Source organism: Ceratotherium simum, chromosome 16, assembly GCF_057802395.1.
Source record: "Ceratotherium simum simum isolate JZ-2026a chromosome 16, ASM5780239v1, whole genome shotgun sequence".
NCBI lineage: Eukaryota > Metazoa > Chordata > Mammalia > Perissodactyla > Rhinocerotidae > Ceratotherium > Ceratotherium simum.
The window spans coordinates 41214702-41239438 of NC_141915.1; the positions used below are offsets into that span (position 1 = coordinate 41214702).

Sequence of the window (24737 nt, forward strand, 5' to 3'; positions counted from 1 at the left end):
GCCACCTCCCACTCCATTTCCAGCCCCGCGTCAGAAAGTCCTTCTGGCAGTCCAGCTTTCGAGGGACAAAGCAGCTCGTCCCTGGAGAGGCCGTCCCTGGGACGTAGGGTGGGGAGAGCACAGAGATACCCCTTGGATTCTGGGGGCTCAGCCAGCCTCCTGAGAGGCCTTAGATTTAGGAATGCCAGCCAAAGAGGCAAGGGATGCCTCAGGCCGGCTTTAGGACCCGGGGGCCCCGGAAAAAAGACACTGAACTTTTTTTTTTTTTTTTTTTGGGGAGTCGCCTCCGACATCTCATCTTTCTCTAACCTCCCTCCCCCTCCGGGCCCCAGGTCTCTCAGCCCCGGGTGGGTGGGGGAGGAGGGGGGAATCTGGAGTTTTGTGGTGCATTCCTCGGACTCTAACCCTCTCAGGCTCCCCCTCCTCCTATTCCCCCCCCACCCGCCCCGCCAGCTCAGTCTCCCCAGCCCCCATTCCACGTGGACCAGCCAGGGCGGGGGTGGGGAAGGAGGACAGGAAGAGGGGGAGCCAGCTCAGGGAGGAGGAGTGGGAAGGGGGTTGGCGGCGGCGACTCGCTCGCTCGCCCTCACTGCCGGCCGTCCCCGCTCCAGGCACCATGTTCCGCGCGGGGCCCCCCAGCCACACCCTCCTTCGGCTCCCTCTGCTGCAGTTGCTGCTGCTGCTGCTGCAGGCCGTGGGGAGGGGGCTGGGCCGCGCCAGCCCGGCCGGGGGCCCCCTGGAAGATGTGGTCATCGAAAGGTACCACATCCCCAGGGCCTGTCCCCGGGAAGTGCAGATGGGGGATTTTGTGCGCTACCACTACAACGGCACTTTCGAGGATGGCAAGAAGTTTGACTCGAGGTAACGGGCTGGGTGCCCCCAGACTCGCCGCTCCGCTTTCCTCAGCCTGGCGCCAGGTTCTCTTAGTCCTGGGGTTCCCTTGTTGCCCGTTTTAAGCCGTGTCTGCATCCCTGTACTCACACTGTGATCTCCTAACCCCAAACACAGCACCCTGGGTGGGGGGACCCCCAGACATCCATCTGGCAAAGACATCCCTGCCTCAACTTCAAACCTTCGCCTCTCAAAGGACCCCATTTCTTTCACACAAGCTCCTCACATCCCCCAGTCCCCCGAAGTGCTTGATAATCAAGGTGAACTGCTCTATTTACTTACTGGTGCTTTATTTAAAGACATGGGTGGGGGGACGTTCTGGTCCACAGTGTTGGGGGGAAAGGGCAGTTGGTCCCTGCTGCATGTGAATCCTCCAATCGTCTCAGCCTGGGACCCCCTACCTTCCCACACTGCCTCCCTTCTGGGTGCAGCCCCAGGTTTCAGTGCCCTTGTGCTTATAGAAGAGGGGGTAGAACTTGTTTTTGGAGGAGGTGGGCGTTAGCAGCAGCCAAAGCAGGTGGGCGTTATAATAAGACAGCAGGATGGATCCAGGGATGTAGGGCATAGCTCGGTGTAGGGACCCCGTCTGTCTACGTGTCACATGGTCAGATGTGCCACCCTGGACTCCTCGGAGGGTTCTCATGCCTCTCTCTCCGGGTGTCCCCGCACGGCCACCTCCCTCCATCTTAGCTCTCCCAGGCCAGTGCTGCCGCCCATCTTGCCAGCCTTGGGGTTTGAGAGCCCGGCTTCTGGTCTGGTCCAGGCCTTCGGTCTGCTCTGGCAGGTCCACTCTTGTTGGTGGGCACAGAGCAGAGCTGCTCACCAGCTGGGTTAAGCCTTGAGTCCCAGTCACACACACGTCTCACGTACACACACCGAGAAGTCAGTGCCTCTTAGACCCCTCCCCAAAACACAGCTCGGCCTCTGGGAAATCAGCGGCCATGGCTTTGGAGGCAGGCAGTATATTGGGGAACAGGAAGTCCTGAGTCCAAGACCCCGGGTTCAAACCCAGGCTGTGATCCTGGACAGGGAGTTTTGCCTCTGTAAGCTTTGCTTTCCTTATCTGAAAAATGGAGATTAAAAACAACCTGAAAAATGGAGTCTCTATTCCTAAGGCTGATGATAGGACTCCAGACCATGAATGAAAGCGGCCTTCGCACAGTGCCTGGCTGGCTGTGAGCGGGTTCCGTCCACACTGGCCGGAACCGTGGGCCCTGATGGTGTTGAGCTGGTAGAAACTTCTTGCGGTGCTTGGGCACAGCACCCTGAAGAGTGAAGGAAGCAGGCCGGACATGAAACCAGCTCAGTGGGCGAAAGGAAGGACAGGCGGTAGCCAGGAGGACAGCCCTGAGCCCTGACCGCCGAGTGGGGCAGGGGTCGGGAGTTGGGGGGTGCTTCCCCAGTGGGGACACTGGGACCCGGGCTGGGCCCAGTTCGTGCAGGGCTGAGCTTGGGAAACTTTCACAATGCATGGCCCTTCAATCAAAATCAAAATCTCCTATCGTCCCTTAACTTCTGGAAACTTTAATTAAAACTGTAACTAAAAACAAAAAAAAGCCATGGCAATTTTAGAATAGGCCTTTTCAAAATTGAAAACCCATCCCTAACCCCCACCAGCTCGGCTTTCCCCTCCTTTCCTTGACAAATGGATAGTGCAGTGGCACCAACGTGGGCCCTGGAGTTCCACAGACCACGTTTTAGCTGTGTGACTTTGGGCAAGTCGATCTCCCAAGTCTCAATTTTTCTCATGAGAAAAATGAAGACAATAATGCCCACCTCACAGGGGAGAGAATAACGTAAGATAATGAATGGAAAATGCCAAGCATTTAATCCAGTATATCGTAGTTGCTCAATAAATGCTCCTCTTTCCTCCTCTGCTGTACCTACCTCTCCTCTGCTGTCAGCAGATAGTAGCAGCAGACAGGCGGGTAAGCACCCCCCATCCCAGGCGAATAAAAGCCCCTGGCCTCCTCCTGGACTTCCCTTCTGTAACAGTCCATCTTATTAAGGTGGGAGTCACCACAGATGTAGGAGGGAGGCTTGAAGAGGAGATGATGAGCACGTGGATCTACACCTGCGTGTAGGGAGGGGTATTGTGCATGCGTGTGCACCTGTGTGTGTACGTGACCATAGGCAGAGGCCACTGTGTCCCATCTGTCCCCTCCGTTCCCCAGCTATGACCGCAGCACCTTGGTGGCCATCGTGGTGGGCGTGGGGCGCCTCATCACCGGCATGGACCGAGGCCTCATGGGCATGTGTGTCAACGAGCGACGGCGCCTCATTGTGCCTCCCCACCTGGGCTATGGCAGCATCGGCGTGGGTGAGAAGGCTGGGGCCCAGGCATGGGGATGGAGGAGACCAGGAGGCAGAAGCAAGGACCCCAGGGCCAGAACACTGATGCTCAGAGAGGGAGAGTGACTTGCCCAAGGTCACACTGCATATGCAGGATGGATAGTGGCAGGTCTGGGCCCAGAGTTTCAGTTTCCTGCCCCTGGGGTGGGAGGAAGGGAAATAACAGGGCCCTGGGTGGGATCCTAGCTTGACGAGGGAGAAGGGAACTAGGGGTGGTGGAGGGGAGGCCAAGCAGGACGCTCAGACCTCCACTCCACCCCCACACTGGGGGCTGCACCAAACGTGTGCTCCGGCTGCCCGGCCCTCACAGCGGGGCTCATTCCTCCGGATGCCACCCTCTACTTCGACGTGGTCCTGCTGGATGTGTGGAACAAGGCAGACACCGTGCAGGTGAGCACCTTGCTGCTCCCGCCCCACTGCCCCCGCATGGTCCAGGACAGCGACTTTGTGCGCTACCACTACAATGGCACGCTGCTGGACGGCACCGCCTTCGACACCAGGTAAGGGCTGGAGGGAGCCCTGGGGCGCTGGGGACTATGGCATGGTGGGGGGCATCTGGTGCCCACCCTGCCTCTCCCACTCCAGAAGCATCACCTCTGCCTCATTCTCTGCAGCTATAGCAGGGGTGGCACTTATGACACCTACGTTGGCTCTGGCTGGCTGATCAAGGGCATGGACCAGGGGCTGCTGGGCATGTGTCCTGGAGAGAGAAGGAAGATCACCATCCCTCCATTCCTGGCCTATGGCGAGAAAGGCTATGGTGAGGGCAGGCAGGGATTCAGCAGGATTCTCCAGAAGTGGGCTGCCACATACAGTTGTTTAGGTTGTGCACTGCACAAGGGCACCTAGCCAAGGAGGCAAGTAGAGATGAAATCTAGCCCTCGGTGATCATTTCACTAAGAAGGAGTAATTTATTGTGATCCACACAAAGGTTCAGTATGGGCTGGTGGTGGCCCTGGGGACAACTCGCTCAGGCCTCACAGGGGGAGCAAGAAACAGGGCTGCTGCTGGCAGGGAACGAGCTCTGGAGAACAGGGTTGGCAGTTTTGCATGGTGCTCACATAGGCCTTCCTGAGTCGAGAAGGAGCCCTGGTTTGCTCTCCACTTGTATGGTTCAAGCCTGTCCCTTCCCCAGGGACTATGATCCCCTCGCACGCCTCCCTGGTCTTCCATGTCCTACTGGTCGACCTCCACAACCCAAAGGACACTGTCCAGCTGGAGACGCTGGAGCTGCCGCCCGGCTGTGTGCGGAGAGCCGTGGCCGGGGACTTTATGCGTTACCACTACAACGGCTCGCTGATGGACGGCACCCTCTTCGATTCCAGGTCAGGGGTTCCTGAGGAGGGGCGTGGAGGCTGGGGGGAGGCAGCAGCAGCTGGGGCGGTTGGGCAGTGCTGAGCCACCTGGAAAGGCAGGGCCTCTCTGACGCCTTTGCTGGCCCTCCCCACCTTGTACTGCAGCTACTCCCGCAACCACACCTATGACACCTACGTGGGGCGGGGCTACATCATCCCCGGGATGGACCAGGGGCTGCAGGGCGCCTGCATGGGAGAGCGCCGGAGGATCACCATCCCCCCCCACCTCGCCTACGGGGAGAACGGGACTGGTAGGCTTGTTCCCTGTCCCCAAGCCACCAGCCCAGCAACTCTTCTAAACTGCTCACTGACCTTCCCCCCATGGGGGGACTCCAGCCACTGGTCTACCCCTCTCCTCACAAAAACTAGTCGCCCACCCGGTTCCTGCTGCACGGACTCCGTCCTGTTCTCAAGGGGCAGTCCCCTGGGTCTCCCCTTCCACACTGCAGAAGGGCAGCGACTCCTGAGTTTGGGGAGGGAGGGTGGTTATGGAAGAACAGAAACAACATAGCCCTAGGAAGCAAAGAGACCTGGATTTGAGACCCAGCTTGGCTGGATGGCTCAGTGTCCTCACCTGTAAAGTGGGACTAATGACATTGATCAGCAGGGTAAGTTACTGGGAGGTTGCAAGATGCTGTGTGTAAAGGCCTTTCCAGCTGGCATGCCCCCCTCCCCTGCCCGCACACCCCAACAAGAGCGTGTTAGAAGAACCCATCCCATCCAGGGCGGGGAAGGTCTAGGGGCCCCCATGGAGACCGTGAGCCACCCCTCCTAGACTCGAGCTGATCCGCTCCCCCATTCTGCCCCAGGAGACAAGATCCCTGGCTCCGCTGTGCTCATCTTCCATGTCCACATCATCGACTTCCACAACCCCGCGGATCCAGTGGAAGTCAAGACCCTGTCCCCGCCCCCCGAGACCTGCAACGAGACCGCCAAGCCTGGGGACTTCGTTAGATACCACTACAACTGCTCTCTGCTGGATGGCACCAAGCTCTTCTCCTCGTGGGTCCGGGGCGGGGCCAGGGCTGGGCAGGTGGGTGGGCCCAGGCGTGGGGAGTCCTCCTAATGGCACCCCCGACTCTTGCTCCCTCCATAAGTTCCCATCTAAGTGAGTGGGTGGGGGGAGCTTAAATTCTTAACTCTGCAGGCAGGCAGAGGGAGGGTGAAGCCAGCAGTAGGGGGAGCTGCTGGGTCCATTTTATGGAGGGGAAACAAGCAGGGAGAGATGAGCCCTCAAGGCCTCAATTCAGGGGCAGTGGCAAGAACCACTGGGCCCTGCACTCTGCTGCTTGAGCCGGCGCCAGGAGTGACTTGGGAATTGAGGGGACAATGAGGTGGTGTGAACTGGGGGGGCACAAGGACGGGCGCTGATGTGGGAATCTGCTCTCCCCACAGCCACGACTACGGGGCCCCCCAGGAGGCGACTCTGGGGGCCCACAAGGTGATCGAAGGCCTGGACATAGGCCTGCAGGGCATGTGTGTGGGAGAGAGGCGGCAGCTCGTGGTCCCCCCACACCTGGCACACGGGGAGAGTGGAGGTGAGGGGCAGAGACTGGTCTGATCCATGTTCTGTCCCCCTTGCCCCTGCCCGCCTTGGGCCTTGATGGCTGGTGGGAGGAGTCAGGGAAGCCTTCTGGATTGTTCTGTAAACATCCCATGCTCTACTCTCCAGTCCCCAACAGGGGAAACTGAGGCCTGTGAGCTGGGGAGCACCCTGGGCAGCCTTTGAAGCCAAGCCCAGCCCCTGCCCTGAGTGAGACTCTTCCCTTCTCGCTTCTTCTCCCTCCTCCAGCCCGGGGGGTCCCTGGCAGTGCTGTGCTGCTGTTTGAGGTGGAGCTGGTGTCTCGGGAGGAGGGGCTGCCCACAGGCTACCTGTTTGTGTGGCATGAGGACCCTCCCGCCAACCTGTTCGAAGACCTGGACCTCAACAAGGATGGCGAGGTCCCCCTGGAGGAGGTGGGTGAGGAGTTCAGCCTTATAATAACCATTCCCACGCGGTCACCCAGCAGGAGCCACGTGGCATGGTGGCATGTAGCAGGAACGCAGTGCATGTCCACCATCCTGTCTGCGCCCGTGCTCCTGCCCCTCTGCTGGTCACTGTGCTTTAGTCTCTGCCTTTTCTTCTGGCACACGTTCTTCTGGCAACCCGTTCCCCCAGCTGCAGACTATCCCGAGCACGCCCTCCACTCTGGCTCCTCTCCTCTCCATCCGTACTGGCTGGCCTCCACCTGAGGGCCTTTCCCAAGGCCACCACAGCTGCTCAGGCAAGACCCTCACCCCCACCCTCCCCTTGGCTCTCCTCGCCCCAGTTCTCCACCTTCATCAAGGCTCAAGTCAGTGAGGGCAAAGGACGCCTCATGCCTGGGCAGGACCCGGAGAAAATCATAGCGGACATGTTCCAGAACCAGGACCGCAACCAGGACGGCAAGATCACTGCCGAGGAGCTCAAGCTGAAGTTGGACGAAGACCAGGAGCGGGTCCATGAGGAGCTCTGAAGGGCGGGGGCCTGGGCCCAAACGCAAAGGCCCACTTCTAGGGGGGACAGTGGGCATTGGGGCTGACCCTCCAAGAGTCACCCTCCCCTCTGCTGGGATAGCATCTGGGAGCGTCTAAAAAGTGGTCAGAGGAGACAACTCTGGTCTTCCCACGAGCCCGAGAGTAAAATCCACAGCACAGACCTCAATTCGGTTTTCTCTTCCAACCCCAAATCCCTTCCTTAACAGTTTGGGGTTACAAAGCCAATGTGGGGAGTGGTGGGGTCTGGGGGTCGAATGGGCCACTGCTGGCCCCTCACCCCCACCTCCCCTCCGTGTCACCGGACACTGAGCAAGGCGAACTCATTGTTTCTCTCCCCAGACTTCCCTTTATCTGTACTTCTCCTCACCATCCACAACCCCCACCTCCAGCCCCCATTCCTCTGTGGTGGCAGCTCTCCAGGAGCATGACCCAGGGCTGGTGGGACCCCCAGCCTTCCTCCCTCAGCTCTGGCTGGCTCCTGGGAAGGGGGTGGCTCCAGGAAGGCAGCCCTACCTCACCTGTCCTGTCCCCCTTCACTGCGTCCAATGGCGGCTGGGGTGACCCTGGGGTGCTGCAGGTCAGGGCTGGGCTTAGTGTCACCTTTTATCCCTGAAGAAGGCTGCTTTCTCTAAGGGATCAAGGAGGAGGAAGAAAATGAAGCGAGGGTAAGGAAACCTACTTAGATGGGCCTCAGGGCCACGGAATCCTTGGTTCAGGCCTGAGATCAACTTGGAAGAGGGGCTCATTGGGGGCTGAGGGGTGGGGGGCGTGGGCAGAACTCTGCACACTCAAAAGCCTAAACTGGTGCCAGATCGCCTTCTCCTTTGTGCCAAATAAAAGACGACACCAACGGCTCAGGAAGTGGTTTTTCAGTGGGGGAGGCTTTAGACCCAAAGATTGGGAAGGTGTGGAGAGATGCTGCTCGTTTCCGAACTCCCGGCTAAATGGAAAGACAGGGTCCCTGACCTCAGACACGACACAGAAAGCTCAAGGACTAAATTAAATCACACAAGTTGGAGTCCGCCCTTTTGTGTTCGTTTCCAGTGCTACCCCGTTCCCCGCTCCCTGCTCCTGGCTGCTGACCATTACCCCCTGTCTGATCCTTCTCCCTCTTCTCCCAAGGAAAGGTCATTGAGTTCAGGTCTCCGGCGTCTTGAGGGAGGATTTGCTTCAGTCACCAGTCAGGCCATCTGCCCTCTCCTGCCTGGCTGGACTCTGGCCAGTGCGAAGACGCCGCAAGCCATCTGAGGACGGGGGTGGGGGGATGCTTGAGTCGGGACTAGACTCACTGAACTGCCCCCGAAAACACTGATTTCTTGCCCAGGATCCCCTGAGAGATGTGACCTCTCCCACAGCCGGTGACTGACACTCCCTGGTCCCAAAGCATCCAGAAGGCACCTCAGGGTCTGACAGTGGCTTCAGACCCACCTCGGACCCACCCAGCCCCTCCGCAAAACCTAACAGGACAGCTCAAAACTGAGGCCCACGTGGAGGCAGCACGGTGCAGAACAGGCACAGCTTTTATCAGAAACACTCAAACCCTGGCTCGAGCTCCTAGCTACGAGAGTTTGGACAAGTTCCTGATCATTTCTGAGCCATCTGTAGATGGGAAGTACACCTACTTTCAGGGTCATTGTGAAGATTAAATGTCACCCCTCTAGGTGTACACAGCAGGCATTCAATCAACACTCCCATTACCTTCCCTTCAGATCTGCAGATAAACACAACTTCCCAACCGCCAGGCGGGCAGAAGGTGAGGGAATGAATTCTCTGAGGGAGGACAGGCTAAGAAAATGCCAGGTGAACTAGTTGGTCTACATTTTTTTCTTCAAAAAGTGCCCTAGAGAGAATTTAGGGTTTTTTTGTGTGTGTGTGTGAGGATGATTGGCCCTGAGCTAACATCTGTTGCCAATCTTCCTCTTTTTGCTTGAGAAAGATTGTCTCTGAGCTAACATCTGTGCCAGTCTTCCTCAATTTTTATGTGGGACACCACCACAGCATGGCTTGATGAGCCGTATGTAGGTCCACACCCGGGACCTGAACCTGCAAACCCCAGGCCGCCAAAGTGGAGTGCACGAAATTAACCACTATGCCACCAGGCCAGCCCCAAGAATTCAGTAGTTGTTGACCATCTAAGTCAACAGGGAGGGGAGAACAGAAAGACACGGAAGAAAGCCCAATAACACTGGACAACAGAGCATAAGTCACTCCTATTTCACTTTGCCAGAGAGCTCCTTCCCCCCTCATGTCCCCAGTCTCAACCCCCCTTAAGGTCATCCATTTCAGTGGCCCTGGACCCAAAACAGGAGGAGGAGGGAGAGGAGCCAGGGGCACCAGGGAAAATCTACACCCAAATGGATCCCTCTGGGGATCCCTAAAGTGGGGGCTCTGCAGACAGGGTCAGCCAGACGCAAATGATCCCAACTGAGTTTCGAGTTGAACGGCTGCATGAGCATAAAGCCAAACCATCCCAGGTCAGAAACACATCCTTCCAGCCCTGCCTGCCCACCCTGATCCCCACAGACACAGTTAGGCTGTGCTCACGGTCTCCTGGGCTAATTCAGTGGTCTTCGAACTGTGTTCCGTGGAGCCCTAGCAGCTTCTTGGGGGGTTCCTGCACCTCCAGGGCCAAGGGGTGCAGACTCCGGTACCAAATCAGAACAGCTGCTTTTTCCTTCTTTATTGTGATCTGTTTTGCACATTAGATTTGTCTGAAGAAGGGCTTCCCATGTTTAAAAATTCTGGAAAAAAGAATCCTGGACCAAATGATTCCTCAAGTGCGAACACCCTGCAGGTCCAGAGAGGATCTGGAACAGCTCTGGCTGCCCTCCCGCGGGGCAGGGCCTCCCTCAGGCCTTGGAGAACACAAACAGAAGGCGCCGGGGAGAGGAGGGAGGGCAAGGGCCCAGCAGCTCATGGCCGCCCTGGACTTTTCTCCGCACACACACAGAAGAGGCGTGCTCACAGCAGAGCGGCCTCCCGGTGGGGCAGTGGGGTGCCCCTCCTCATCAGGGCTGGGCCCGCCCTGCGCTCAGGAGCCCTGCATCTCCATCCAGTCCCCCTGGCGCAGGATGTGCTGCAGCAGTCCGTTGACCACGTCCAGCGTCTCATCCTTCTCCAGCACGATGTCATACGAGTCCATGTAGCGCTCCCGCCGCTCCTCCACCTGCCCGGGGGAGGGGAGACTGAGGGTCCCCCAAATGCCCTGCCGTCTGCCTCACCCACTGCCTCTGACTCTAAGCACCTGGGGCTGGGGGAGGAGGACGTTCAAGGTTACAGGGACCTGCCCTGTGGAGACATGGATGGTGATGGGCACAGGCTACCACCATTAACCCTTGGGTCAATGTGAAAAGGACAGTCACGAGGATTAAATTTTAAAAACCAGATGTTACCTCTAACCTAACTGGATTGAATTTCCACAAGGCCCAAGTATCCTGGGAGACTGCAGCACCTGCTGGCTGAGGATGTGGACTGGCGGCCTTCTAGCTACTGTGCCCCTTTATGACCACACTGTTTTCACCCCTGTCAGCCTCTGGTTGGTTCTTGTATTTTTCTTCTCTAAATTGTAAGCCCGCATCCTGAATACTGACGTCTCCCATCTCAATCACGCCTGACAGGTATGATTTAGGAGGACAGGTCATCGGCCTCACCACTTCCTAAACTATGTCACCTTGGGCACGTTACCTAACTTCCTTGACTCAGTTTCCTCAAGTGTAAAATGGTATAACTGTCACTCCTCAGAAGGCTATTGTACGGATTATATGGGTTAATGTGCCTGGCGCACGGTGGGCACTAAGTGTAGGCTCCGATTAAGTAGCTGGCATTACCCCGTCTCTGAACTCTAGTGTCAGGCGGTGTGGTGAGCACACAGCTGTAGTCACTGGTATCTCTTTTGCTTTCCTAGGAGAATATGGAATATTCCCCTGGAGAATATGGCTTGTGTCTTACCTCTGTACCTCTAATACTTAACATAGTGTCTGTCACACAGAAGCTGTTCAGTAAGCATTTGTTAACAGGAATTGAAGGAGAAGCAAGCCATGAAGAGCCCTGGTCCCCGACCTACCTTGTCATTTAGGAAGCCAATCTTGAGAATGTTCTCCACACCGGGAACCCCATCGGCCATAGTGAGGTCCCCCATGGAGTCTCCCAGCAGGAGGATGTTGGTTTTGCCCTGAAGCTGCTGGAAGTAACCGGAGTTCTGACACACGGAGCTGTTCTTGTTGTACGTGTGTATGAGCTGGCCCTTGAATCCCCGTAGGAAACCCTAAATAATCAGGAGACAGATGGAGGGTGACAGAGGCTCATGTAGGGCCAGTTAAATGGACAGGGACCATCAAATATTGCTGATTCCCTGCTCTGGTGGAAGCACGAGGCCTGTGATCAAGTACTGTTCAGGCTATGTGTGCGCTAAGCCTCAGCTGCAGGCCGCGTCCTAACCACAGGTCAAAGGGATGAAAATTCTGGCCATTGGTTTTAAGGGGAAGAAGTCAGAACACGGGTGAGTCGGAGCAGCCCAACTCTGGCTCTAGAAAAACAAGTCAAAGTCTAAGCCCTTGAGTACCCAGGATGGCACATGACCCATGACAGTGACATGGGGCCTGGCTGACCCCTAAACTAGGTCCCCCATGGCAGACAGCTAACTATTGGCCAAACACCAAAGAGTGGGTCCTTCAAAAATAACTGTTTTTAGCTGACATAAATAAATAAGTAACTGCCCAAGAGCAAAGAAGCCAGCATGCCTTCCCCGCTTCTTCCTCCCCAGGGTAAGGTTAATGTTTAGGGTCACGTGTCCTAGCTGGTGGTCCCCACCCTGCTTCCATTCCCAGCCCAAATGAGATCCAGCTCACATCTTCATCAAAATCCATGTAGTTGGACACAATATGGATGTTAGGGTGGAATACTTTCATCTGCTGGATAATTTCTTCCAGGATATCACCAATGCCCGCAGAAAAGATGAAAAGGGGAATGTTGTTTTGGTAGAGGGTGTTGAAGAACGTCTTGTACCCCTCCCTGAGAAGAGATGAATAGATTCTGAAATGGCACTGCCTCTGCTACTGTTCCTTATTTTCTACTTGGGTTATATATTATTCAATTTTTTTAAACATTTTAAATTGAGGTATAAAATACATACAGTAAATTGTTAAAGTGAACTTATCTTAAGTATTCAGCTCCTATTTACATATGTATACACCCATGTAATTACTAACCACATCAAGGTTCCCTCATGACCCCTCCCAGTCAATGCCATCCCCCTTTTTGACTTCATATCACCACTGATTAGCCTTGCGTGTCCTTGAACCTCACATAAATGGGCTCATTTTTGTGGTTGTTGTTTCTGGATTATTTTGCTCAAGCAAAATACAAGCAGGCAGCTATCCTGGGGCAGCCTCACTGAGGACCACCCCAAGCCTGCCCCGGCACTCACTAGGTCTGCACGTCTCTACTCTCTTGGCTGTTCATGAGCTAGCCTCTCTCCCCAATTAGGACACACAATCCTCGAGGGCAGGCGCCCACATTGCCTCCCTTCTCTAGTGTCCCCCATCCCTTCTCCAGTAAAGAACACTCCAGCGAGAGAGCTGCATTGTGAAGGCCACCTATGATCAAGGGTTCCAGGCCAGCCAACATCCATGTCTGGATAACAAACAGTCACCATGGGGACCCCAGAAGTCTTTTTACCACTGGGAAAAATGAGCTAGATGCTGTCTGTTTTGGATGAAGCCCTGGTCATATTCACACCACATCCACTACTGGCAGACTGCCTTTAGCTGCATCCAGAGAGGAAGGGCAAGACTTCCTCCACTTCGGTTGCTCATGGTGCTATGTCTCTTCTGACTCTCCCAGCAACTAACTCCTTTTCACTCCTTCCCAGCCTCTTTTGTGAGCAAACCAGTTTCAAACAGTCTGGCGGAAGCATTTTCCAGAGCGAGCAGCTTACCGAAGCATTGCATTGGACTCTCTGACCACCTGGGCAATCTGATGCTTCTGAATCGGCTGCTGACACAGGAGGTTGTGCGCTTTGGTCCACCTAGAAACAGACACCCCACAAAGCCCTAAATTCAAGTCACCGAGTGAGTGAAGTGTCCTGTCCCTTTTCAGGGCCAAGTCCCCTCTGGAGGTGCCGACAATGGAGGCCTCTTCCTTTTCCACAGAGCCATTTCCTGAGGACCCTGAAGGATTTCCGTAAAAGGAAGAGAGTGAGAAAGCTACACAACAGGGAGACAAGAGTCGAGCGAGCGAAGTGCTGAAGTCAAAGCTCTTCTGAATCGCTTCCCCCGCGACCCCACTCTCTGAGAATGGGGGCTCTGTCCAGTGAGACTGGCTTCTGGAGGAGGGTTCTGCCCCGACAGCACTTACTCCTCCAAAACCAAGGGCTTCTACTCATTCCAAGCGTTCTTGTTGGTGGGCACCCGCTCTGGTAGCAGCTACCAGTAGCCCCGGGTGTGTCGGGACAATGGTTCTAATAGCTGCGCCTGTGGCACTCCGGTAAGCATTCAGTAGGTAAGGGAGCCTGTCATCTTGTCAAAGCTCAGGAAAAATATGTCCCTCCCAGACTAACCCATCCTGAGGGCAGAAGCATCTCACCCCCACCATCACTTACCATTCCACCATATGAGGTAACTTCTCTTTGATGGTCCGGTGTGGGTCAATCTCAATTGGGTAATAGTGGTGAAGGAGCATTTGGAGCTGGGACATCCAAATGAAGAGAAAAGCCATTAGTCCGCATCATGTTTTCCCAGCAAAGTCCTACAGTTTAGGGTGAGAAAAAAATCACCCACAAGATGCAACTTCATGTAAGGAAGTGATGGCTCCGCAGAGCTGGTCATCCTTTGCACTCACCCTGAGCGAGTGAGGTCTGAGAATCAGGAATATAAAGAGCTTCTGCTATCACATAAGAGGGTTACTAGGATTTTGTTGTTGCTATTAATTAGCTGAGTCATCAGAGTTTAACCAGTAACAACTGATTTAATGCTATGTTTCCCAAAATGTGGTACACCTTTTCAGGTGGTAGACAAGATAACTTTAGGGGGCACATGGATAAATAGTTTTCATTTTTGGATTTATCCTAATGTACATTAGAAAACTAGCACATCAAACTCATGCTTTCATAAAGACTGTTTCTTTTGTAAGTTTTTTTAATAATTTTATTTATTTATTTATTTTTCCCCCAAAGCCCCAGTAGTTCTATGTCATAGCTGCACATCCGTCTAGTTGTTGTATGTGGGACGTGGCCTCAGCATGGCCGGAGAAGCGGTGCGTCAGGTCCGTGCGCGCCCAGGATCCGAACCTGGGCCGCCAGCAGTGGAGCACGCGCACTTAACCGCTAAGCCACAGGGCCGGCCCTCTTTTATAAGTTAATTGCATTCAGATTTTTAAAAGCAGGTCAGGGGCCGGCCTGGTGGTGCCAGCCATTAAGTGCGCGCGCTCCGCTGCCGCGGCCCGGCGTTCCCCGGTTTGGATCCCAGGCGCGCACCAACGCACCGCTTGTCAAAGCCATGCTGTGACGGTGTCCCATATAAAGTAGAGGAAGATGGGCACGGATGTTAGCCCAGGGCCAGTCTTCCTCAGGAAAAAAAAAAAAAGAGGAAGATTGGCATTGGATGTTAGCTCAGGGCTGGTCCTCCTCACAAAAAAAAAAAAAAAAGGCAGGTCAATTTAAAGAAAAATATATAATAAAAGTCATACACAGCCATGGGAAAAAAAAAATCACGAAAGTGGAACTAGCAGACTGTAGTTTGGGACACCGCATGTCAGTGGGTCTCTCCCTCCCACGGTCAGCATCAGGTGAACGACCTCACGAGCCTCTATATGAGCTCCTCAGTCTAAGGGTCCTTCCACGTGCCAGGACCTTTGACCCTCTTGGGAGGGGGCAGTGTCACACAGGGGCAGTCAGTAATAGTGCTCAGTAAAAATGGGAATTGACCTAGTAAAGAATTTCAATTTTTTTTTAAGATTTTATTTATTTATTTTCCCCCAAAGCCCCAATAGATAGTTGTACGTCATAGCTGCACATCCTTCCAGTTGCTGTATGTGGGACACGGCCTCAGCATGGCCCGAGAAGCGGTGCATCAGTGCGTGCCCGGGACCCGAACCCAGGCCACCAGCAGCAGAGTGCGCGCACTTAACTGCTAAGCCACGGGGCCGGCCCAAGAATTTCAATTTTAATATATGCACAGTCTTGGAATATTACGGGATCAATGGAGTTCCTGACCATCGGTCCAAAAGAGGGTTAAATGCAAAGATCGCACACTGACGAAGGCAGAAAGTGTCAGAAATGTATTAAGTATTAAGATTCTCAATGTGGGTGTTTTTTTGAGAGTGAGAAATTTTTCTAAAAGCATAATAGAACTCAACAGAAGAATATAAGTTTTTAAAAAGAAAAAAAGATTTCTTATGTAAATTTTGCTTTATTAATTTTCTCAGGAGCCCATCCACACCAAGCATCTTAGTTTTCTCTAGCTTTTCTCTATGCTAGAGAGGGCATCCAAACCTACTGTCTTATTTGTGGATGCAACTTTCTGGAAATTGATAAGATCAGGGATGTGAGGAACCAAAAAAGTGACTTGCCAAAGGCAGTCATTGGTGGAGCCAGAACCTACCTTAAGCGAAAAGTGGCATCTCCAGAGAGAGAGGTTTTAGAAATATTAAGTTACCTATAATTCACCATCCATCTTAATAATGAGTAATCATGACAGAGTATTGGAAGAGCTGACCAATATGACAGACCAATGACACCTAGTATGCAATTCAGTGAGTTTCATAATGAAGTGGAACTAAATGACGAAGTTATTCAGCAGAAAGAGCTCAGCAGCCTGCAGAGAAATGCCAGCTAGCATGGCTCTGCTCTGGCAAAGACGACAGCAATGGGAAGAACGTGGAGGCAAGTAAAAGGAACTGCAAGGCTACAGAGATCACTTTACAGGATTTGCATGCATCTTACAGAAATGGGAGTTATACACTGACGTTAATTCAGAAGTCTTTCCTGATACCTGTAGCCTTGCCAAGAAAATTATATTATCAAGGAAAGAGTATAAGGTAGTGGAAAGAGCTCGGGACAGAATCAGACCTATGGGAAAGCCAAGCTCTGCATTGTGCTGTGTGACCTTGGGTAAGTTGCTCAACCTCTGCAAGCCTCTGTTTTCTCATCTGTTAAATGGAGACAACAATGGTTCTATCCACCTCTCACAGTTGTGGGAGGGTTAAATAACAAACGCTGAAGTCTCTTGTAAACTCTATAGCTAACAGTAAGCATAACACCCATATTCTAACCATCAGTCATCATATGTCTTGGCCAATAAGGAAAAGCTGTCTCAGCGTATTAAGGTAGGTCCATCTGGGCATAACAACAATTTTTTAAAAAGTTAATCTTCTGGGGCCGGCTCCGTGGCATAGTTGTTAAGTGTGCCCGCTCTGCTGCTGGCAGCCCAGGTTCAGATCCTGGGGCACACCAACGCACAACTTGTCAGGCCACGCTGTGGTGGCATCCCACATACAGTGGAGGAAGATGGGCAAGGATGTTAGCTCAGGGCCAGTCTTCCTCAGCAAAAAGAGGAGGATTGGCATGGATGTTAGCTCAGGGCTGATCTTCCTCACACACACAAAAAATTAATCTTCTAAGGTCTCTATCCCGGAATCTTTGGTCCTAACTGAGAACCATTTGAAGTAGCATATGATAGCCGTTTCTGAGCAAAGAGGGGGAATAACCCACCTCCTTCCGGCACTCCTCACTGATGATCTTGCTGGTATCCAGAATATCTGCAAAAACATAAAACTCCTTTTACTTGCCCCTTAGAAGTCTTCGTCTTGTCAAGCCCAACAAAGCACGCTAGTATGTTACTTACTGTGAGAAGAAGGGCATCGCTTTCCATTATACACAAACCTGCTCAAGGTCATGTCAAAATCAGAAATGACCTAAAATGCAAGAGAGAGATGATGCCTAGACAGGCTCCTTCCTGCCTGGGGGATGATTATGGAAGTCAAAACAGCTCAGTGTCCAGCCTGTGGTTAAAGCCTGGGGAGTGGGGGTGGTTAGGAAGGGCTAGAGAGGGAAGGAAGAAATAATCCTAGTTAGCACAAGTTTAACCCTGAGGGAGGCGCAGGCTCTTGGGGGTGGCGGTGGGGACTGAAGAATCAGGATCCCTTTGACTCTTTCAGTAGCACCCATCTCAGAGGAGCCCTGGGTCCTTCTGAAGGTGCTTCCACCTTTATGGCCCATCTCCACATCTGAACTTCCTGGGGAGCCCGCTGACCTGGGCTAGTGTGGAGAAGGCCCCAGCCTGGTGTGGGGTGCTCTCTGCGGAATTAGAGGAAGCAGCATGACATTATCGAGAAATGTGAAATCCAGGTTCGCAGGCAGGTGGGCTCTTCCCCAGTGCAAAGCAGGCGAACCAACCTGCTTGCCCTCAGGCCGCTGGCCATTTCCAGAGGCTGAGGGCTTGCAGGTGTCCGCAGCAACGCGTGAAGGCACGAGGGGCAGACACATCCCCAGCCGCCCCCACCCCACCCAGCCGGCCGACCTCGCCCGGGTTAGTACCTGTAAGCTGTCTCCCCCGCCCCTGCGGAGGGCGCCCACGATCTCCTGCACCCGCCCGGGCTGCCGCATCAGGACCGTGGCCTTCATCAGGATGCTCACCTGTCCCGAGACCCGAGAGAACCGCTGACCCCGGCACCGCGCTGCGCCCAAGGGGAGCCCGGGGCTCGCTCCGCAGCCCTGCGAGGCCGGGCCGGGGCGCGGGGGGAGCGGGGGCTCCGGCCGGGCCTGGGGCGCCTACTGGCAGGGGAGGCGCAGGGGGCCCGAGGTGGCCCGCTGGAGACCCCGGAGCGCCCCGGGTGTCGGGTACCGCCCCACGCCAGACGCTTCCTCCCGCCTCACCTCCTCTGCCATGGCGCTCGCGGGCGGGTTGGCAGTGCGGGGACAAAGACCGCCCCGTGGCCGCACTGCGCAGGCGCCGCCTCCAGCGGAGGTCCGGCCCAAAGGGGCCGGGACAGGCAGGAGGGCCCTGTCCTCACGTTGAGGGCTGCGCCGTGCGCTAGGAGAATACCCTGGCTGAGGGGTCTATGTTGAGGAGGGTGAGGGTCCCAAGGAGTTGGGGTTACTGGGTGCCACTCTTTCTAGAGCAAAAACCTTGGCAAGAGTGGTCATTTTCAGACTTACAGTTTGCATGACAAAAAGCCACAGGATGGGAGGGGGTGTGAAGGAGCCATAAAGTGAGTGCTGTTAAACATCCAGAAGGTGCTTCCTTAACTGGCCCCCTCCTCATCATAGAAGAAAAGGAGTACTAACTGTGGACTAACTAAAGTGGACTAACTCACGGCCAGAGGGCAGGAAGGCTCCGGACAGCTGCGCCGGAATGAAATCTAATCAGCTTTCCTTTTCCCTTCTCCCTCCTCTGACTTGGCTTCCTCGAACTCTGTCTGGGAGCCAAGTGTGGAGAAGAAGATAGATGGATGCTACAGGGGTACGGAACTGGGCAACTGAACTGGGCAACAGGAATCTGAATTCATAAAAACTGATATGTGGTGTTAGTGGTCACAGTCCTGCTCCGCCTTCAAGGACACGGAAGGCAGCGTGGGGGGGTCTTCAGTGGTGGTGTGGTGGGGGAGGGGAGAAGGCAGGAGGACAGGGAAAGGACAGAGTTCCAGAACCTGAGAGCACAATCCTGAGAGTGATCTCACTGCGGACCTAGGATTCTGGAACTTGGGCTGCCTGATGGGCCCTATATGAAAGATGTAGTAGGGAAAAGAAGCGACAGCTGGCTAAAGGGGCCCCCCACAACCCTCCCCGACACCCTAGGAGAGCAGCCTCTCTCCGCTGTCCCAGGGTGCCATGGAGATGGAGAGCGCAGCGGCCTCCACACGTTTCCACCAGCCTCACATGGAGAGGAAGATGAGTGCGATGACCTGTGAGATCTTCAACGAGCTTAGGCTAGAGGGCAAGCTCTGCGACGTGGTCATCAAGGTCAATGGCTTTGAGTTCAATGCCCACAAGAACATCCTCTGTAGCTGCAGTTCCTACTTTAGGTATAACAGGGTTGCTGAACTAAGCCAAAGGGGGGACCGGGCTCATTTTGAGACGTTTTGGTTCATTTCATGTTTCCCACCCCACCATCTTAAGTTTAGGGACACTGTCAAAGCTCTGGGTTCCCGCAGCCTGGCTCCTTTGTCTTCTGAAGAGGCCCAACTAGGGCCAGAGCCTCTTCTTTCTGGTTTTCAACCAACTGTCGGTGGGCCTGCTGCTTTTTTCTTTGATTCTTACCCAAACCAACCTTTGGGAAGGTTGGACACCTGAACTGGATTTCCTACTTAAACCTAGATGACAACGCCACTTCAGCCACCCCTTATGCCCCTATCCCGGTAGAGACTACAGGCATACCTTGTTTTATTACGTTTCACAAATACTGAGTTTTTTACAAGACCCGCCACCAGCAAAAAGATTATAACTCGCTGAAGGTGCAGATGATGGTTAGCATTTTTTAGCAATAAATCATTTTTAAATTAAGGTATGTACACTTTTAGACATAATGCTATTGCACACAATAGAATACAGTATAGTGTAAACATAACTGTTATATGCACTGGGAAACCAAAAATTTGTGTGACTCACTTTACTGCAATATTTGCTTTATTGCGGTGGTCTGGAACCGAACCTGCAATATCCCTGAGGTATGCCTGCATCTCAAATGGGGTGATAAATTAACAAGGATTAAGGGGATGGGAAGGGGGGTGACGAGAAAGAAGCAAGGAAACATTTATCAGAAGGAAAAGGGAGTTTGAGCCAAAACCATTGTAACCTAGGAAGTAGAAGTATTTTGTTCATGAGGTGAAAATGTTTGAGTAATCCATTCCAGTGAAGATAGGATAAATGCGTCCCACCTGTTGCTAAAAATTATTCATCTAGACCCACAGCAGGGTCTACAAAAAGATGAGACAGTGACTATTTTAAGCTTTGCAGGCCATACAATCTCTGCTGCAACTCTTCCACTCTGCTTTACAGCAGGAAAGCAGTGGTAGACAATGCTAAATGAAAGGGCATGGGGGGCCAGCCCTGGCCCCCCAGGTCCCGTGGCCCAGTGGTTCAAGATCTGCGTGCTCTGCTTTGGCAGCCCGTGTTTTCAGGTTCAGATCCCAGGCGCGGACCTCCTCCACTCGTCAGCCATGCTGTGGAGGCATCCCGCATACAAAATAGAGGAGGATTAGCACAGATGTTAGCTCAGGGCAAATCTTCCACACCAAAAAAAAAAAAATAATAATAATAATAATAATAATAAAATAAAGGGCATGGCTGTGTTCCAATACAATTATTGTTGGACACTGAAATTTGAATTTATTATAATTTCCAGGTGTAACAAAATCTTTTGATTTTTTCCCCCCATTTAAAAATGTAAAAACATTCTTAGCTCGTGGGCAGTACAAAAACAAAAGGTGCAGGTGTAGATCTCTGCTCTAGAGAAGAATTTGATCTCTAAGCCCATATTCCCTTAAACCTCCTAGTAAAAGGAAACAAAATATATTAGGGTAGGGACTTCTGTCTTGTTCAATACCTAGAAAAGTACCTAGCTACATATTAGGAGCCCAATAAATAGCTGTGGAATGTAGTCACTTAGTCTTTCAATAATTACTTATTGAGTGCCTCTTTTGTGACAGGCACTATCCTGGGTACTGGAAATAAAGCGACGAATAAAGAGATAAAAATTTCTCTTCTTATGAAGCACACCTTCTAGTAGGGGGAATAGGCATTAAATAAAGTACATATCAGACCATAAGTCCTAGGGAAAAAAAAGAAGGAAGTTAGAGAGTAGTGGGTGGCAATTTTAAATAGGATTATCAATTTGCTGACAAAGTGACATTTGAGCAAAGACTTCACGGGGATGAGGCAGTGAGAAATATGGAAATCTGGGGGAGCCTTCCAGGCAGAGGGAACAGCAAGTTCAAAGGACCAAAAATGTGGAAGCACCTCTGGTATAGTCAAGGAAGCAAGGCTGGAGGGGCTGGAATGGAGTGAGGGGGAAGGGGAAGACGGGAGGAAGTATGGTCAGAGGGGTATCACTCGTCCAGATTTCAGAGGACTTTTGTAGTCCCTGGTAAGGACTTTGTATTTTACTCTGAGTAAGAAGGGAAAGTCAGTGGAAGGTTTTGAGTGAAAGAGGAACATAAACTCATAAGGTGGCTAGGATAAGACTGTAAACTCTGGAGGTGTCAAGAGCAGAAGCAGGAAAATCAGTTAGGTTACTCCCAATAATCTAGGCAGAGATGGTGGTGGCTTAGACCACGGAGGTAGCAGTAAAAGAGGTGAGAAGTGATCAGATTCCGGATATGTGTTGATTGAAAAATATTTATTTAAAAAGTGTACTGCTCAAGTTTAATTTCCTTAAGCAAGGTGGAATTTGGTAGGCAATGTGTTGGGACAGAAGAGACGTGGGTCTTACTCCCAGCTCTAGATCTCAATTTCTCCATCCACAAAATGGAAAAAGGACCTAGTTCTCATGAGGATAAGAGTAAGAGTGACCAGAGTTCTTGGAGAGGCTCCCTTGCGCACTGTATAAAGCACACAGTCTGCCCTTCCCCTCCCCACGCCAATTTATTTCCAACACACTCAGTGTGCACTGTTTGGAAAAAGTCCAAACTCTGCTCAACAAGAAAAGGTGGGGATAACATGGGAAACCGGAGAGAAATGTTGCAGTGGCTGCTACTTTCTTCCTTTTTTCCAGAGCTTTGTTTACAAGTGGCTGGAACAACACTGAAAAGAAGGTATACAACATTCCCGGCATTTCCCCCGACATGATGAAGCTCATTATCGAATATGCGTACACCCGGACCGTCCCCATCACCCCGGACAATGTGGAGAAGCTGCTGGCTGCTGCAGACCAGTTTAACATCATGGGTATTGTCAGGGGCTGCTGTGAGTTCCTCAAGTCAGAGCTGTGTTTGGATAACTGTATCGGCATCTGCAAGTTCACAGACTACTACTACTGCCCCGAGCTGAGGCAGAAGGCCTACATGTTCATATTGCACAACTTCGAGGAGATGGTGAAAGTCTCAGCAGAGTTTTTAGAGCTCTCAGTCACTGAACTTAAGGATATCATTGAGAAAGATGAGCTCAACGTCAAACAAGAAGATGCTGTATTTGAGGCCATTTTAAAGTGGATCTCTCATGACCCCCAAAATAGGAAGCAGCATATTTCAGTTTTGCTTCCCAAGGTCAAGTTATTTTTGTGGGATGCTTAATGCTCACTTTTGATTCATTTAATCGCAGAAGGACTGTCCTAAGAGCCACAGTCAGATGTTTGACAGATTTTAGGGCTGTATTTACACATACTTACATAGAAGGCATCTCCTACTATTCTCTGGAATTTTGCAATTTTCTTTGCCCTTGGCATTGCTAGTTCCTTCTAACCCAGTTATAGTCTTTGACCAAAACTCTCCCTTGTAGTGGGATGAAAGGGCAAGGTCTTCAAAACAATTCTAAAGGGTTTTCTTTTCACATTTTCCATTCTGTGAGTTTCCCCAAACCCAAGATAAAAGTTGGACTAGAAACCAAACCATGAGTATTGCACTTAACTTTAGCCATCTGGTGCCAATTTGTGTTATTTTACATATAGAGACATAGATATTCAATTACTGAACAATTACTGCAGCTTTTTCTGGTCTAATAGTACATCCAGTGGCCAAGGAATAGGCTAGCTCTGTGACCATTCAAGGTGCCTTCTATCTAGCTCATTCTCAGCCTCCAAATGTATACCACCTCCAAAAAACAAATATTTAAACTGTTTTAAATTTCAAAAACAAAACATAATCCAAAGGCAGACTATAAAACAGGGGGTTAAGGATACAGATTTTCCAGGCACCCTCACCTCATCTGAATGACTTTATTTCCTTCTTAGGTTCGCCTGGCCCTAATGCATGCTGAGTACTTCATGAACAATGTTAAGATGAACGACTATGTCAAAGACAGTGAGGAATGCAAGCCAGTCATCATTAACGCCCTAAAGGCCATGTATGACCTAAACATGAACGGACCCTCTAATTCTGACTTCACCAACCCACTCACCAGGCCCCGCCTGCCCTATGCCATCCTATTTGCAATTGGTGGCTGGAGTGGTGGGAGCCCCACCAATGCCATTGAGGCATATGATGCTCGGGCAGACAGATGGGTGAATGTCACTTGTGAGGAAGAGAGTCCCCGTGCCTACCACGGGGCAGCCTATTTGAAAGGCTACGTTTATATCATTGGGGGGTTCGATAGCGTAGACTATTTCAATAGCGTTAAGCGTTTTGACCCAGTCAAGAAAACTTGGCATCAGGTGGCCCCGATGCACTCCAGACGTTGCTATGTCAGTGTGACAGTCCTCAGCAATTTTATTTATGCCATGGGAGGATTTGATGGCTATGTGCGTCTCAACACTGCTGAACGTTATGAGCCAGAGACCAATCAATGGACGCTCATTGCCCCCATGCATGAACAGAGGAGCGATGCCAGTGCCACTACACTCTATGGAAAGGTAAGAACGGGGAATGGAGGAAGGAGAAGCACATACACCCAGAAACAAGGCTCTTCTTCGTTTTTGGGGGTGGATGGAAAACAGAAGTGGCAGTACTCACTTTGCAGTACTAACTCCTTCCTCAAATGACTAAGTGGCCCTTTGTAACTATCTTTTTTTATTTTACTTATTAAAAAGCAATGCATGCAACGTGGAAGAAAGAAACTCGGATTGTACAGACTGGCATCAGAAGTGTCCCCACCCCCACCACTATATATACACCCCTTCTACTCCACAGAAGTAACAATTTTAATAATCCTGGAACTCTCTTCACACAGGTCTACATATGTGGTGGGTTTAACGGAAACGAATGCCTGTTTACAGCAGAAGTGTACAACACTGAGAGTAATCAGTGGACAGTCATAGCACCCATGAGGAGCAGGAGGAGCGGAATAGGCGTAATTGCTTATGGAGAACACGTATATGCGGTGAGTTTATCTTGTACTACCACAAAAACGATATCCTTAAATGTTCCAGGAGCAAACGGATTTACCCTACCATTGGGGAGCATTTGAACAGTTTTTTTCCCCATGGAAGATAGTGGAAGAGGGAGGTATGAAATCACTGGTCCCCCCCAAAGAGGGCCTCCTCAGTGAACAGGAGCAAGGCTAACAGCCAACTGTTTCCTTTGCTGTCCACAGGTAGGTGGCTTTGATGGAGCTAATCGACTTAGGAGCGCAGAAGCCTACAGCCCAGTGGCTAATACCTGGCGCACGATCCCCACTATGTTTAATCCTCGTAGCAATTTTGGCATCGAGGTGGTAGATGACCTCCTATTTGTGGTGGGTGGCTTTAACGGCTTTACCACCACCTTTAACGTGGAGTGCTATGACGAAAAGACCGACGAGTGGTATGATGCTCACGACATGAGTATATACCGCAGTGCTCTGAGCTGCTGTGTGGTACCAGGGCTGGCCAATGTTGGGGAATATGCAGCTAGACGGGACAACTTCACAGGATTAGCACTGCGAGATGAAGTAAAGTACTCTGCTTCGACAAGCACCCTACCTGTATGAGCCTCTTCATTTAGCTAATAAAAAGTCTAAGCAATAAGAATTAATTCTTTTTTTAAATAAATGCAGTGTTT

General features: G+C 52.1%; 3 protein-coding genes across 4 annotated transcripts; 2 read left to right on the top strand and 1 right to left on the bottom strand.

The window, feature by feature from the left end:
- The first annotated feature begins 548 nt into the window (after nucleotides 1-548).
- Nucleotides 549-8121, top strand: FKBP10 (FKBP prolyl isomerase 10). Its single transcript, XM_004434481.3, has 10 exons — nucleotides 549-861; nucleotides 3066-3211; nucleotides 3554-3743; nucleotides 3858-4003; nucleotides 4379-4568; nucleotides 4704-4849; nucleotides 5408-5600; nucleotides 5994-6136; nucleotides 6391-6554; nucleotides 6908-8121. Exons 1-10 carry the CDS (start codon nucleotides 617-619, stop codon nucleotides 7091-7093), a joined length of 1749 nt encoding a protein of 582 aa, XP_004434538.1. The 5' UTR covers nucleotides 549-616; the 3' UTR covers nucleotides 7094-8121.
- Nucleotides 8122-9780: 1659 nt separating this feature from the next.
- Nucleotides 9781-18035, bottom strand: NT5C3B (5'-nucleotidase, cytosolic IIIB). Its single transcript, XM_004434480.3, has 9 exons — nucleotides 17986-18035; nucleotides 17647-17745; nucleotides 16955-17024; nucleotides 16822-16868; nucleotides 13714-13799; nucleotides 13051-13140; nucleotides 11963-12125; nucleotides 11179-11379; nucleotides 9781-10281 (listed from the first exon to the last, which is right to left on the bottom strand). The coding sequence occupies exons 1-9, from the start codon at nucleotides 17995-17997 to the stop codon at nucleotides 10147-10149; spliced, it is 903 nt and encodes a 300-aa protein (XP_004434537.1). The 5' UTR covers nucleotides 17998-18035; the 3' UTR covers nucleotides 9781-10146.
- A 904-nt stretch (nucleotides 18036-18939) lies between these two features.
- Nucleotides 18940-24666, top strand: KLHL10 (kelch like family member 10). Of its 2 annotated transcripts, none has more exons than XM_087441166.1 (5): nucleotides 18940-19133; nucleotides 21803-22310; nucleotides 22994-23611; nucleotides 23929-24078; nucleotides 24292-24666. In XM_087441166.1, exons 1-5 carry the CDS (start codon nucleotides 18940-18942, stop codon nucleotides 24664-24666), a joined length of 1845 nt encoding a protein of 614 aa, XP_087297292.1. The 2 variants fall into 2 exon arrangements, with proteins under 2 accessions (XP_087297292.1, XP_004434535.1); XM_004434478.3 differs by having other exon boundaries at nucleotides 21821-22310.
- The last annotated feature ends 71 nt before the right edge of the window (nucleotides 24667-24737 follow it).

Bases quoted from the DNA above. Each gene is read 5' to 3' on its own strand.
- FKBP10 (XM_004434481.3), top strand. From the start codon at position 617: ATGTTCCGCGCGGGGCCCCCCAGCCACACCCTCCTTCGGCTCCCTCTG. The intron at 3,212-3,553 runs GTGAGAAGGCTG...CGGCCCTCACAG, and splicing joins CTATGGCAGCATCGGCGTGG to CGGGGCTCATTCCTCCGGAT. The intron at 3,744-3,857 runs GTAAGGGCTGGA...CATTCTCTGCAG, and splicing joins GGCACCGCCTTCGACACCAG to CTATAGCAGGGGTGGCACTT.
- NT5C3B (XM_004434480.3), bottom strand. The intron at 17,025-17,646 runs GTACTAACCCGG...CTTGCATTTTAG, and splicing joins GCGGGGGAGACAGCTTACAG to GTCATTTCTGATTTTGACAT. The intron at 13,141-13,713 runs GTAAGTGATGGT...GTCTGTTTCTAG, and splicing joins TTACCTCATATGGTGGAATG to GTGGACCAAAGCGCACAACC.
- KLHL10 (XM_087441166.1), top strand. From the start codon at position 18,940: ATGGAGATGGAGAGCGCAGCGGCCTCCACACGTTTCCACCAGCCTCAC. The intron at 19,134-21,802 runs GTATAACAGGGT...AGTGGCTGCTAC, and splicing joins AGCTGCAGTTCCTACTTTAG to TTTCTTCCTTTTTTCCAGAG. The intron at 24,079-24,291 runs GTGAGTTTATCT...TGCTGTCCACAG, and splicing joins ATGGAGAACACGTATATGCG to GTAGGTGGCTTTGATGGAGC.